We start from the raw sequence: 16,230 nt of genomic DNA on the forward strand, positions 1-16,230 counted from the left end.
CAGGGCTTGTGCAATTTAGCTACAGAGATTAGAAATTCCCGATTCTGAGAATAGTTTTTGTTGCCACATTTTTTTCTCACATTCTGGGTTATTAATATCTCTCATAGAAAAAAGAAATGTGAACAGCAAATCTATTTATCGTGCAACGGTTTCTTGACAAACCGAATTCTACTCATTGGTTGGGATTTTCTGTGTTTCATTTCATGCGTTAAACGTTGTCTTGGTAAATATAGGCTGCCGATGGAAGATCTGTCAAACATATAAAAACAAAGATCCAGGCAATCTGTTTCTATATGTGATGGTATCAGTAACTCACTGGTATGGGGAGATTTGCACGGTGCCGGCTGTTAGATGCTGCTGTGCACGAACGCATGGCTCTTATCTCCTCTCCTGCTCTGACAACTCTGAACTCGGCGTGAACTGTCTCTTTGCTCTCAGCGCCTCTCTCTTTCTCTATTGAAGTGGGGACAGAGTAAGGTGGTTAGAGAGGAGGGCGAAAGACAAGTAGAGGTGTTCATTGTGCGGGCTGGCTGGCAAAGGGCGAGACAAATAAGCGCCGATCGTTTCACAGTTACAATGTTCCTGTAACTTCGTCTCAATTTTCGCTGAAACATGAGGGTGGGCGAAAGACAAAGTGTGCGGTGTGAGAGTGAGGACAGTCCTCCTTTGTCCTCCTCCAACTGCTTTGTTTTGATATCGAGCCTTTGCTTGCTGCACGTCGCCTGCATCGGGTGTGATTCACCTTGTTTTGTGGTAACAGGAACAATGAGGTCATATTGTAGGCTACAACACATACAGACCTGTCGTACAAAACACACCTGTAACTAGGGACGCACACAGATCCACCCTTTTACTCTCCTGTCATTGATGCCAATATCTTAATTTAGGGTATTTGTATCAATCTGATACAATTGCTAAGTAACATGAGGCCAGGAAGGACCATGGCATTAAACATTTTTGTTGGCAGGCCACTGTGACTGAAACTGAATGAATGTAAAATTATAGCAACATCAGTGAATTTTATAAAAAGACATTGACAAAGGAAACTGTCATGTCCTGGCTTATACCTGATCTACTTACTCAGATCAGAGTAAGTGCTGACACTCGTCTGGCAAATCAGATCGGTGCATCCCTAAGGGTGAAAATATGATATTAACCATCAACTGCTGTTTAATCATAAATCCTATGAAAAAGCCCAAACCAACTATTAATGATTCCACTTACAATGATCTTACACCTCTACGCCATACACCTCAATCACAGGCTGAAAAAATGACCCATAACAAATGCACTAAAAGCAACAAAGTCCAGCTGCTTAGGAAAGTTATCAAGATTTATAGCCTCAGTGAGAACAAATAGGTTCCGGTTCAAGTCCCACCAGATTAACACTTCTATCATCCTTTAAGATAGAAAATACAAGGATAGGGGCGCCTTTAGCTCAGTTGGTAAGGCGTCCCCCCCATGGGCCTTGGCCAGCAGCGGACCCGGGTTCGATTCCAGCCCGCGGTCGTTCTCTGCATGTCACTCCCCTCTCTGCCCCATTTCAACTCTGTCTCTACACTGTCAATAAAGCATAGAAATGCCAAAAAAAATACAAGGATTTTTCCAAACATCTGGACAACATGGCTCTTTTCAGGAAAACCAGTGGTGAGAAGAACATGCAGCACCCACACAGTTCAAAGGCCGAAGCCACCATCGTCATCACATGGCAGTGGAGACACACAGAGGATGGTTAACTTTCTTACAAACATTGTCCACTGCAGTGTTTTCATTGCTGAAAGAAGAACCGTGTTTGTGGTTTGAGGTTTAGCTGCCACACGCGCAGGCCTGCAGCATCAGATCTCAGTTTATAACTGTCTGTGGATCCCGTTCATACGGTGACACCTGGTGGACACTGGTAGACATTAACAAACGCTAGATGACTCATGACAAAAGTCTCAACTTTATTAAAAGACACTTCTGGGATAACAAAAACATCCATCCATGTTCATAAAAAATAGATGATGTCAAATGTTTTCATTCAATCATCTTAGTTGGACTAAGGAGACACAATACACTCAGCTTTAGCTAATACACAAAGCTGGAGTGCAATTTTTTCTAAATCTAATGTTAGACTATAATGTTGTACTATCTGCTGTCAGTAAAAAGCTACATGTACATTACAACATGTTTTATGTCAAAATATGAAAAATCTTCAGAGCAGGTAAATTAATCATGGCATAGTTAATCAGAAATTAATTAAAACTATAATCTTAACTCAAGGTCAATTTATTAATATGTATTTTTCTGGAGCGTTATAAAACTGCAACACATTTTGCTTAGTCGTCATGAGAGATGTTTCGGATGTCGTCAAACTGCATCTGCTGATGAACACAATGAACTAAAGATGAATCAATGAAGTCAATTATTAACTTTTAACACTTGAAATATTTTTTTTCATTAAAGCAGAAACTGATGAAGTGCCGATAATCCCAGCTGTGAAACTGTGTTCTCTGCAGCTATCACGTGTATCAGTCAGTCGGTTTGTGTTATGAAACCTTTAAAAGGCTTGAGTCCTCATCAGTGTGGTGGTGTTCACTGGCCCTGGTCCTTCCTCGCCTGCCACAACTTCTTCCTCAGCTCCAGCTCAGCGTCGGTGAATGAGGCCGGACCCCAGTTAGTGATCCTCTGAGGTCCTTTATCACCTGAACCACCAGATCAGAGAGAGAAACTGTTGCAACAAAATGGACCAAAATGGACTCCAAACCTTCTTCGTGCATTCCGTTCTATTTCATGTGTCCAATGAGAGTAAAGCTGAATTTAATCTAAACTGATATTGAATGGTTCGTAAAGCATTACACGTTTTTTCCGTTTTGGCTTTATCTATCGTATGACTCTGCATGTGAAAAGACAATAATTCAGGTAGTTACGTCCTGGGTTTACCACATTCTCAGGCTGTAAATTACAGAATAAAAGCACAGGGCCAGAGTCAGTGCCAAGTTCAACTACATGGCCATAAATTTACCAGCCGCTCCTTCACAATACATCCATATGTGAACCACAGGCATTAAACTGCTGCTGTATTAGCCCTCCATTCTTCTCTGAAGGCTTCCTAAAGCATTTTGAAACCTTGTTGAGAAAGCTTTGAACAGGCACTGATGTTGTGAAATAAGATCTGGCTCGTTCCATTTCATTCTAAGGGCGGGTTCACACCTAATAGTTTGCTTATAGTTTGCTTCCTTGATTCGAGAATGATACATTGCTTCGTTCGGTTCTCTTTCACACCGATCAGCATAAGCAACACAAGAACATTCTTTTCACTCATTGTTCAGATGTGTCTGGGGCAATAACGTAGTCCCTTATCTGCTCTACAATTGGTCAGAATTTGGAAAACTACAGAACGAAACTACATAAAGCAGATCATCTCCATCATCCCATAATGCATAACGAAAATTGCAATATCAAAATATTGCAAACACACACCAAGAAGCCCCATTTCCATTCATGTAATATGCTAAGTTGTTAAATGCCTTTCGAATGTATGTAAAATGTTAAATGTGAATTCACCACAACACCAGCTAACAAAAACAAACCAATTTCCCTACCTGGCTGTATGAGACGCACCAGTCCCTCATGTTTGGTCACCTTGTCCTTCCATGTCTTTGTCTTGTTGGCCGCTCGTTCAAGCTTCCTCGACACCTCCTGTGTCAGATAAAGAAGTGAGGGGAGATGGGAGGACAAATGGGATGATGGACATTTTGAGACAGCTGGAGCAAATAGTATGCTCTTAGATAAAGGCTGGGTTCCAAATCGCATACCCTTTCTTTTTTCTGTTTTACATACTACATCTGGCCATAGAAAATAATTTGGTTAGCATGCAGTAGGCACACCATTGGGGCATACTTTTACTTATTTATTTCATCATAACATTGCGCCTTGATTTTGCCTCTTACTTTTATATCCGTCGCATCCCCGGTTGTTTTCATACGGAGGCTCAGTCGATGTAACGTCGCTTCCGTTAGGCACTGGATTGTGGGTCAGAATCGCCCAAATACCATGCCTATTTCAACTCTAAAAATCTCGGACGGTAGACATCCGGGGAATCTTTAAACATACTAAAATCTCACCAAAATAATTGGGACATCCTAAATTTTTTTTTTCTACTATACTAAATAGCAGAAAGTATGGGTATTGGAACGCAGGGATGGTTTTTGGTTTTGCATTTTCAGATCAGAACCCTTAAACCCTTGACACTTGTGAGCCCTGACCTGGTACTGCTCCAGTGCCCCCTGGCGCTCCTTCTCTAGTCTGTCCAGCTGAAGCATGGCGGCCTGCAGGTCTCTCTCTTTGGCCAGCCGCTCAGCCACCAGCTCCTGCTTTTCAGCCTCCGTCTGACACAGCGCCCTCTGCTGCTGCAGGTGAATCTGCTCCAGCTCTGCTCTCTTCGCTGTCTCCTCCTCCAGCAGCCTGTGATGGAGAAATAAAACAAATATATATAGGCTACTGTATATATATAATATATATATTCAAGATGTCTTTTTCCGTCTCCAGTACATCTGCCTACTTGTTTTCGGACTGTGGAAGCAGGAATCCCACGCTAACACAGGGAGGATTGGCAGAGGATTGACACAAGGATGTTGACTACACAGTACACACAGCCTGTTGTTTATCTAGTCGTTTATTTTAAAATAATTTAAAATGTTATTTAAAAGAAACAGACCCATTTCTGAAAGAAAAAAAATAAGTGTCCTTCTTTGGATGGTAGATAAAATCAGGGTTTGGAACTATTTTCTCCATAAATCCATCATAGCGTTTTGCATGCAGTTGGTGCCCTTTTTATTTTTATGACCCTGCCTCTGTAAACTCCTCTGGGGAATAAGTTTTGCTCTTACATTTCACAGCTTGTTTAGGTGTATTTGTGAATTGATTGAATAATTTGATATTATTTTATTATTTGTGTTTTTGTCCACATCCTCTCCTGTATGTGTGTGTGTGTGTGTGTGTGTGTGTGTGTGTGTGTGTGTGTGTGTGTGTGTGTGTGTGTGTGTGTGTGTGTGTGTGTGTGTGTGTGTGTGTGTGTCAGAGACCTGGCCTGCACTTGGTGCATGGCCTCCTCATCCTGTTTGGCCTGCCTCTCATCCTCTAAGGCCTCCTGCAGACGGTGGTACATGTCTTCTAGCTCCCGCACACGCTGCAGGTACTGCTCCAGTTCACTGGACTTCTGAGCCACCTGCTCCTCCATCTGCTGACGGACCTGAATGGGGCAAGAAACACACACACACACACACACACACACACACACACACACACACACACACACACACACACACAGTTACTCACTAGCTAGGGTGACATATGCTGTTTTTATGGTTAGTTGTTCACTAATGTGTTGCTGCAATGATGCAATGATTAAACACATGAATAAAGGATTAAGTTTCTATTCTGATATAAAGACAGGAGTAAGCTAGCCTGGCTCCGCCCGCCCACCTACTTCCGGCCAAATTTAATTTTCCCTTCAGTAGTCAGTCTGGGTGTACAGTGCATTTCCCAGTTTTCTCCGGAGAATCTACAATCGTCCAATCAGCGAACAGAGCGAGTGGCTGAGAACGATGACGTCGAAGTCACGCTCCAGTTTCAGTTGAATGTTGCGTTCCTTTATGCTCGGAAGAAGGAGATTTCCGACTTGGTAGTTCCGAGTTCCGACCTGTCTGTGTTCCAGTGCAAACCTTTCTCGTCCAAATAACTAAACGTTAGGCTCTAACAAGTTACCGTTGCCAGGTATCGGTAGATTCATAGACTACAATATGTAGTGAAGTCGGAAAATTCCGAGTTCCCTGTCCAACTGGAACGCACCGTCAAAAGCCGGCTCATGACACACGTGACGACCAAACGTCATGCAATTGGTTGGCTAATCCAGAGTGGCACTGGGCAGATCCAATAGTTTTAAACTTCGACAGACACCCGCCTCCAAGTGAGTGAACGTTTGCCAATTACAGCACTTCCAGACCTTCTGTACAAATGAAATGAAGTATGATGGTCTGGTTGGACCAGGCTAGGAGTAAGCCAATGAGGAAGAATTCTGTGCATCTGACACTGACTCAGCAGCACCATGGGATTCATCATTTTAACTTTTTTTAGCTTGTGTTTCCACTGAGCAGTGACGGGTGACTTAATCAGAAAATAAAAATAGAACTTGAAAAGTGTTAGCGGAGACTCTTTTAAGTTTTCTGTTTTGACAAAGACCACGTGTCTGGATCAGGCACCGTGGTTAGTTACCATTTTCTCTCTCTCCAGGTCCAGCTTGTAGCGATCCTGCAGGTCTAACTGAGTGGCCTTCCTCCTGTGCTCCTCCGCCGCTGCTTGGGCTGCAGTCTCTTCCATTTTCTGTGACGCACAAAAGAGGAACGAGCTGTTACTTACTCTGGCTGTCTGGAGGCCGCATAAGGCTGCAAGGGGAAGTCCTTTTACGACAAACAGGACCCTAAAATGAACCTTAAGTCCAGTAAAGGAGGAATATGGGCACAGTTTGCATTTGTAAGTCAAACAGTTGAGAATAATAGCCGAGAGCGCCCTTTTCTCTTTCCTTGTAGTCTCTTAGATAATATTTAACTAGGTACACCAGGGTGTTTTTAGCTAAATATAAGCTTTCCCAGTATCTGACTTCTTACATAATCAGTCATTTGGCTTCAGAAGATGAAGGAGTTTTAGAAGTTTTTAAGAAAAGCCACCTGGCAGGCTGAAAAGAGAAGTGAGAAGCCATCCATACTGCTGCTGCAGCTCAGATGCCTGGCTCCTCGCTACATGCAGGTGTCACTGACTGATTTATACAACTGTTTGCATAGCAAGTTTTGCTTCCTGTTTTCACTGCATGCTCTGCTGCATCATGTGTTTTTATCCGTCTTTGAAATCCATTGGGCCTTTGTGTTGATTTGAACCAGGACATGTGAAGTGGACACAAAATTTACTGAATTTTCTTTATAGTATTGGTCTTATATCAACCCTGGTACTGTATGTCGCTTCATATAGGAGTTTCTTTAACATCCTGGAGAACACAAGATGGGCTAGATACTAACTTGCTTTAGCTCCACATAAAACCTAATATATTAATATTTAACTTTGTTTAATGCTTTTTAACTATGGAACTCCATCATAATAACCTACAGGGGTAAGATAAAATAACATACGCATGTGTTTCCTATAAGAACTACATCTTATCATGTTCGGTATTTGACACTTCAACAGAGAGGATGTGATTTATCTGGTTTGCTAATGCAGTACATGTCTCTTTAGTATTAAACAACCTATATCATATATGACTGAAGGTAACATGTCTGGAAATAGGACTCCTGTGTGTGCAACATTTGAGTGTGCAAATGGTTACTGGACTTAACCATGTGTGACAGCCTCCTTGTCAACGTGTGTTTTTTTTTCTTTTTTAAAGAATTGAGCGTGGAGCAGTACCTTCCTCATGTCCTCCAGCTGTCTCTGTTTGCTCTCGCTGGCGGCCTGGAGCCTCTTCATCCTCTCTGTCAGCTCGTCTTCCTCGGCCTGCTGCCTCTGCCTCAGCTCCCTGCGCCTCAGACGCGCCTCGCGGTGAGGAGACGGCAGCCCCAACCTCAGCAGCTGGATGCACGTCTGGATCGCTAACCCAGACACAGAGCCAGAAGAAAGAGTCACTGATTGATTTCACCTGACTCTCTTGATGAAGAAAGATTTGATGACAAAGGCAGTGGAAAATGACAACTCAATACCTTGGATCCATTCCTGCTTCTTCTTTTTATCCGACACACTGATCTCAAAGCTTTTATCGGTGCACTTGATGATGAATAGGCATTTCTTCCCTTCCTTGTCAGGCAGAGACTGCAGGACAGAAGAAAAAAAAACATTATGGCCACCTTAGTCACATCATACAAAACCATGTGGGCTTGTAAAAAATAGACACTTCAGATAGATTTAATCAATACTGGCCACTTATTTATGATATACTGTACTATTGAATAGATATCAATGTATCCCAACATAATCCAATCTAACACAGCTGCACTGTTGACCTCCACACAGCAGCCTCTGTCCAGGATGATGTCGCCTTTCTTCTCCAGCAGGTCCTCACAGACGTAGTAGGACACTGAGCTGGGACGGAGGACGAACCAGCGCTCGGTCCAGTTCTTCCTTTTGTGGCCCTTTTTCATCATGTAGCCCTTCAAAAAGACAGTGCAGAGCCAAACCAAGACACTTGACACGTGATTATTACCTGTCCTGACATAATCAACGGTGTATATTGAACATATATTGAACATAACAAGTTGTGCTACTAACACAATTCATCGAGGATATTATTTATTTATTTGCAAATGAAAATACTTTTGTTAAGTAGTTAAAGGTGTTGTGTTTCATTTGACGTGTGCATATCTATTCATTAATGGTAAAATGAACAAGTGATTTTCCAAAACAAGCTACGTAGATTAGCTACTGTTACAAAGTGGTTATAGTACACACTACAGTTTATCTATTGTAGCAACAACTTTGTTTCTGTCAAACCAAAAATGTAAATATACACTATTATAACCTGTTCCATATTAAAGAAAACTACTTATTTTTTTTTTATTTTTTTTTTGGGGGGGGGCAGGGGAACAATTGCACAATGGATACTGAAAATCAAAACATATATTAAATAATAGATGAATTAATAGTATGAATTTATTGTTGCATTGGTCAAATTGTGTGTGAAACTTTCATGCCAGTAAAGCCCTTTGATCTGAACTGCACTCATTGGCTTATTTTTCTTCCTTTTGAAACAGAAGAAGTGTGTGTGTGTGTGTGTGTGTGCGTGCGTGCGTGCGTGCGTGCGTGTGTGTGTGTGTGTGCGTGCGTGTGGTGGGCAGACAAATATATAGGATACCGGTGTTGAATGTACATGTGCGGCCTGTCTTACCTGCTTGAGCACGTCGAGTATGAGTTCCTGGAAGACCTCATTGATGCCCATGGAGAGGGTGTGGCTGTTCATTCCCTTGCTGAAGTATCCCATCCCCACCAGCTCTATCAGCTCCCAGGCGCTCAGCCGGTTACTCTTTGTGTTGAGCTGCATTTTGTAATCTGAAAACTTCTCCTCGCTCCATCTGCTCCCCATGGCCTCCCACAGCTTTCGCAAGAAGTACTCAATCTAAGGTGACGCAAAAAAAAGAGCTGAAAAACCATATTTGGTGGATGTTTTTCTACATGCAAAACAAACAAACACATACAACAGATGTAAGAATTTACCCTCACCTCTTCAGTAATGATGACTAGTGGGTATTTTTCCTCTGACAGGAAGTTGAAAATGCACCAGACTTTGAAACCGTCGTCGTCTGAGATAAGTAGATGCTTGTTCCCGAGATTTTTTTTATAACACAGAGTCCAGCACATCTTGTTGAACTCCATTACGTCGAAATCCTCCCGTACCTGCGAGAAATCAGAAACACATCCTTCAGTCGGAGAGTCAAAGTCAAAGTGGTCGGTCAGCCATGCCAGAGCAGCGTGTTTACTAATGCTAAGCAGGAGACTAGTGTTTTTCTCCTTTCAAAAGCCTCCGGTCTGCTTGATGTGAGGTACAAACCTGATGCAACTAAACGCCTCATTTTAATTCAAGTCAGAGCGTACGAGAGAAAAAAGGCAAGAGAACACTTCCCAAGTACCAGGAATGAAACTCAAGCAGTTTACTGACTGACTGACACAACAGTTCAACACATGTGATTGCAGTAGTTTTCTGCAGTGGAAACACCCTGTCAGTTATAAAGCGTGCATGGGGATGTGGCTGATTTTATCAAGAAAATAAAATAAATCAACACATTCCAAATTGGCAATAGAACATGGAGCATATTATCACTGATAAAACACATTGTTACTAAATGTCATGATTAGTCATCCTAATTTGTGTCATACAACAGAGAAAAGTTATTTCCTCCCTATTTTGATTGTTTGTGTAACTGTCTAGTTTTTTCCCAGAAGTTTGAATAAAAAAAAAGAGAAGCCCTTCAGATCAATTCATGGAAAATTGGCGCATTGAGTATAAATAAGAGCTTCGGTTCCACTGTTGTTACTTCTCTAAATTTTAATCTTCAATTTTCTTCTGCACGAGTGACAATGTAACTGATAGCTAGTGATTTGATAAGTACACTCAACAAAAATATAAACGCAACACTTTTGTTTTTGCTCCCATTTTTCATGAGATGGACTTAAAGATCTAAAATTCATTCCAGATACACAATATTACCATTTCTCTCAAACATTGTTCACAAATCTGTCTAAATGTGTGATAGTGAGCACTTCTGCTTTGCTGAGATAATCCATCCCACCTCACAGGTGTGCCACATGAAGATGCTGAACTGACATCATGATTAGTGCACAGGTGTGCCTTAGACTGTCCACAATAAAAGGCCACTTTGAAATGTGCATTTTTTTGCTTTATTGGGGGTCTGGGGACTCAGAACCAGTCAGTATCTGGTGTGACCACCATTTGCCTCATGCAGTGCAACACATCTTCTTCGCATAGAGTTTATCAGATTGTCAATTGTGGCCTGTGGAATGTTGGTCCACTCCTCTTCAATGGCTGTGCGAAGTTGCTGGATATTAGTGGGAAGTGGTGCACGCTGTCGTATACGCCGGTCAAGCACATCCCAAACATGCTCAATGGGTGACATGTCCGATGAGTATGCTGGCCATGCAAGAACTGGGACATTTTCAGCTTCCAAGAATTGTGTACAGATCCTTGCAACATGGGGCCGTGCATTATCTTGCTGAAACGTGAGGTGATGTTCATGGATGTATGGCACAATAATGGGCCTCAGGATCTCATCACGGTATCTCTGTGCATTCAAAATGCCATCAATAAAATGCACCTGTGTTCTTCGTCCATAACAGATGCCTGCCCATACCATGACCCCACCACCACCATGGGCCACTCGATCCACAACATTGACATCAGCAAAGCGCTCACCCACACAACGCCACACACGCTGTCTGCCATCTGCCCTGAACAATGTAAACCGAGATTCATCCGTGAAGAGAACACCTCTCCAACGTGCCAGACGCCATCGAATGTGAGCATTTGCCCACTCAAGTCTGTTACGGCGACGAGCTGGAGTCAGGTCAAGACCCCGATGAGGACGACGAGCATGCAGTTGAGCTTCCCTGAGACGGTTTCTGACAGTTTGTGCAGAAATTGTTTGGTTATGCAAACCAATTGTTTCAGCAGCTGTCTCAGTGGCTGGTCTCAGACGATCTTGGAGGTGAACCTGCTGGATGTGGAGGTCCTGGGCTGGTGTGGTTACACGTGGTCTGCGGTTGTGAGGCCGGTTGGATGTACTGCCATATTCTCTGAAACGCCTTTGGAGACGGCTTATGGTGGAGAAATGAACATTCAATGCACGAGCAACAGATCTGGTTGACATTCCTGCTGTCAGCTTGCCAATTGCACGCTCCCTCAATGCTTGTGGCATCTGTGGCATTTTGCTGTGAGACAAAACTGCACATTTCAGGGTGGCCTTTTATTGTGGACAGTCTAAGGCACACCTGTGCACTAATCATGATGTCAGATCAGCATCTTGATGTGGCACACCTGTGAGGTGGGATGGATTATCTCAGCAAAGCAGAAGTGCTCACTATCACACATTTAGACAGATTTGTGAACAATGTTTGAGAGAAATGGTAATATTGTGTATCTGGAATGAATTTTAGATATTTAAGTCCATCTCATGAAAAATGGGAGCAAAAACAAAAGTGTTGCGTTTATATTTTTGTTGAGTGTATGTTCTTTTCAGTTTCCTTCTTTCTGTGCTAAAATCCAATTTCTAGTCTTATCCAAATTAGAGTCTTGCTGAAGGAATACTGTCTTTTTCACTGATTTGAAATCACTATAATTGAATTTATTGTCCAATATTGATTTCACAGTTTCACAATCGTTTCCTGTACAAACGTCTTGAGAGCAGACTTCTGCTTTGACTGAAAGTATGTAAAGATAACTGCATAACCTATATAACAAAGATCAATGGGGGAAATATTTGGGCAAAAAAATAAAAAAAAATATCCTGTGTTCTGAATCTCAGGTATTATAATGGCAGAAGGATTACCCAATCCTTGTTATGATTTTGGCAATCAATAGTGAATTGACTGGAGAATAAACACAGCCGGACTCTCTCCCATTCTCCTACAACTCTATCAGCATCTTGGTTCCCACCTTGTCAAGAATAAAGGTGTTGAGGTAAGGCATGTAGCCCTGGTTGGAAAGAGGCCCTTTATTGTCGTCTTTGAAATGCTCCTCAAGGGCCACGGGGTCATGAGGGACCTTCATCACTGTGCACAGGCTGTGGGACAGCACCTTAAAAAAAACACAGTTTGAACGTGAATAAGAGACCAACTTTACACAGGATAACTGCAGGCGACGGCACTCAAGACACCTTTGAATTTGAATTGAATTGAATTGAAAATGTTTTTATTTCGAACAAGTAAATAATAAAAAATAAAAAAGCAATAATAAACAATAAAATAAATTAAACAAGTGGACAGTTACAATAAAGTAATATTTACACACAATGAAAACCACAAATGAAAATAAACTGTCTTACACTTGCTTTACCTGTTCGAAAAGGGGTGAGAAGAAGAAAACTTATTTAATCTCACCCCTTCTCCCTGATTTATATATCTATAATGACTATTGGCTTCCTTATTAGTGATATAATAATAGTTGGAAAATAATAATACATATTAATATATATTAGTTTTCAATATGATACAATTTGTTACCAATTGCATATTTATCTAATAATCTCGTCGTATTTATCTAATAATATTGTCAAGTAATCTTATAATAATAATAATATCTAATTAAACATTCAATATTATATAAATACCGTCAAATATATACAAATATACATACATGTAAACATATACACTATGTTAATCTTCATCCCTGTACCTTGTGAAAATCAATTCTTTGTATTTTATTTTAAACTGGTTAATGTTTGGACATTCCTTGATCTCCCCACTCAAACTGTTCCATAGTCTCACACCACATATTGAAATGCAAAACGTTTTCCTGGTCGTACGGACGCTGTTCACTTTGAAATTTAATTTTCCCCTTAAATTATAACCCCCCTCACGATCACTGAATAATTTTTGTATGTTTAAGGGTAATATGTTCATTCTAGCCTTAAACATTATCTGTGCAGTTTTAAATTCCACTAGATCTGTGAATTTTAATAATTTTGACCGTATGAATAATGGGTTAGTATGATCCAGATATCTCACATTGTGAATAATGCGGATTGCTTTTTTTTGGAGAATAGTAAGTGAATGTAATGACGTTTTGTACGTGTTGCCCCAGACTTCTGTACAGTAACTGAGGTATGGTAAGACTAGTGAACAGTAGAGAATACGGAGTGATTTTTGATCTAGTACCTGTTTTACTTTGTTTAATACATAAATGCTTCTTGATAGTTTTGATTGTACGTGTGTAATGTGTGATTTCCAACTGAATCTATCATCTATTATAACCCCAAGACATTTATTTTCGTAAACTCTTTCAATTTCAACTCCATTTATATTGATATTTATTTGCGTGTTCATTCTATAGTTACCAAATAACATTATTTTTGTTTTGCTTAAGTTTAATGATAGTTTGTTTTTATCAAACCATGTTTTTATTTTGCTCATTTCCTTATTGATGATTTCTTCTAGTTGTTTTAAATTCTCCCCAGAACAGAAAATATTAGTGTCATCAGCAAATAGAACCAACCTCAAGACATTGGAAACATTACAGATATCATTAATATACAGGATAAACAGTTTCGGACCCAGCACTGACCCCTGGGGTACGCCACAAGAAATGTCCAAACATGACGACGAACAGTTGCCCAACTTCACGAACTGCTTCCTTTTGCTCAAATAGCTTTTTATCCACTCCAATACTATCCCCCTTATTCCATATCTTTCCAGTTTATTGAATAAAATGTTATGATTGATTGTGTCGAAAGCTTTTCTGATATCAATAAATACTCCTACTGCATATTTTTTCTGTTCAATGGCATTTGTAATTTCTTCAACTGACTCTATTAATGCAAGTGATGTTGATCTGTTGGTTCTTTATCCATATTGACTGTCATTAATTAATTTGTGCTTTTCTAAGAATGTGTCCAGTCTATTGTTGAAGATTTTTTCTAATATTTTGGAGAATTGTGGAAGTAGAGAGACAGGTCTGTAGTTGGTGAAGTGATGCTTGTTCCCAGTTGTATACAGTGGTATGACTTTTGCTGTTTTCATTTGGTTTGGAAATGTACCAGTTTGAAATGAGAAGTTACAGATAAATGTCAATGGTTTTGAAATCCCCACAATGACTTTCTTGACCAATGTCATGTTGATGTCATTAAGATCAGTAGACTTTTTGTTTTTAAATGTTGTAACACTATCCAATATTTCTTTCTCCTCTACTGCTTTGAGAAACATTGAGTAGGGATTTCTCTCCAATAATATATCATAGCTTTCACCAGATGTCCCTGGATCAGGGATTTTTTCTGCCAGTTCAGGTCCAACATTTACAAAGAATTTATGCTTGCTATACAGTGAGACATTTCTGCCCAAAATAATTTATGTAAATGGATAAGGCCATAGGAAATTCAAGATCAGTCTCACAGTTTTCAGCTCTTATCATGCGAAAACATTTTTAATACAAGCATCACTGGCCAAGCGTTACTTCTCTTATTGAAGATACATTTTACTTCCTCAGATTTAAGGTTCTTTCTACTGGGTTAGTTCAGCTGTATCAATGATTACACCCAGAAGAAGTTCCCTTCAACACTCCAAGGTGTGATTGTTGATAGATGGTGGGTATCTATAAACCGACCATCACCGTGATAAAAGGACCATAAAGAAAATCTCCCAACAAATAGGGACTAAAGACTTTTTCCTGGCCACTCTGCATTGTTGACACGTGAGAGATGATGAAAAACCATGCAGGGTCCCTTAAGTCAGACTGTGTGTTTGTCAGGCCGGGCACATAGACATCAGCAGACCCAGAAACAAACTCCATATAACTAAACACCTCTTCTCTCCAGCCTTTGCTTCCATACAACAGACCATTTTTTAAATTGACACAAGTTAATAAAACAAACTAAAGATTTCAAGCCTTTTTATAGGCTACTCCTTGTGATGATTGATTGGTACAAAGAAGAATACAAATGAGCAGCAACACATGAGTTGGAAAAATCAGATAATTTGACAATTGTAAGGAAATATTGGCATCTCTGCAATAAAGGCTAAAGGCAAATAGTGGCTACTACATGTAGCCTAGTGATGTCAGAAATGTCTTGTACTGTAACAAACAGTAACATCACCAATATAGCCTATACTTAAGTAAAAGTCCAAACAAGGTGGTCTATTATTAGCAAAGTGTATGCATACATTAAAATATCAGAAGTAGGCTAGATAATGTCACAAAGCCAATTTGCCCATATGAAGTATTTTACCATCACATTACTGAATTATTACTGACCAAACAACACTTTTGTGTAAAGCAGGGATGAATGGTAACGATACAGACGTTGATGAGGTTCACGGTTAGTCTGAGTCAGTGTCTGTGTTCATACTCGAAGGCGTCTGAACTAATAAGAGAAAAAACAAAAACAAAACAAAAAACAGAACAGAAACGCACCTTTAACTGAGACTTCGAAACTTTTCCACGTTGGTCCACGTCCAGGGCTGTGAACGCGTGCCATATGGATTTCAACAGCTCCACTCGAAGCCACATTTTATCCCTAAGCACCAGAAAAGGTTTGTCTGACTGTCAGCTACTTGTCAGATTGTGTCGTTTACATGTCCGCCTCTCCCTCTAACACACACACGCGCGCGCGGTGTCGGAGGCTCAACAGGGTAAATGTGATGATAGCGCCATCCGGCGTTTATTTAGGCTATATTAACTTGCATCAGTTTAACTCGCTGCCAAAACCGGTAAATGCATGCCAGGCTTGCCAGCGTTGAATTATAGACATTTACATATTAATTATTAAGTAAGTTGTTAATTATGTTACAACTTGTAACATAATCAATATGTAGGCTACAAGTTCTACACTGAAACACGGTACTTAAGTAACATGTTTTGAGAAATGTAGCCTATTTACTTGGGAAGTAGGCCTATAATTAGTAAACGTTAGGAAGGTTCACCACTGTTCCACGTTTTCTCCATTTGTTGATAATGACTCTCACTGTTGTTCGCTGGAGTCCCAA

At 40.5% G+C, this 16,230-nt stretch overlaps 1 protein-coding gene across 1 annotated transcript; it reads right to left on the reverse strand.

Annotated features, from left to right (window-relative positions):
- Nucleotides 1-1,973: 1,973 nt before the first annotated feature.
- swap70a (switching B cell complex subunit SWAP70a) lies at nt 1,974-15,822 on the reverse strand. Its single transcript, XM_080054045.1, has 12 exons — nt 15,659-15,822; nt 12,191-12,331; nt 9,244-9,417; nt 8,912-9,139; nt 8,031-8,177; nt 7,731-7,839; nt 7,441-7,622; nt 6,256-6,363; nt 5,067-5,233; nt 4,248-4,446; nt 3,585-3,681; nt 1,974-2,684 (listed from the first exon to the last, which is right to left on the reverse strand). Exons 1-12 carry the CDS (start codon nt 15,752-15,754, stop codon nt 2,575-2,577), a joined length of 1,758 nt encoding a protein of 585 aa, XP_079910171.1. The 5' UTR covers nt 15,755-15,822; the 3' UTR covers nt 1,974-2,574.
- Nucleotides 15,823-16,230: the final 408 nt, after the last annotated feature.

The sequence above is a fragment of the Ammodytes marinus genome (genome assembly GCF_949987685.1).
Source record: "Ammodytes marinus genome assembly, chromosome: 1".
NCBI classification, from domain to species: Eukaryota; Metazoa; Chordata; class Actinopteri; order Uranoscopiformes; family Ammodytidae; genus Ammodytes; species Ammodytes marinus.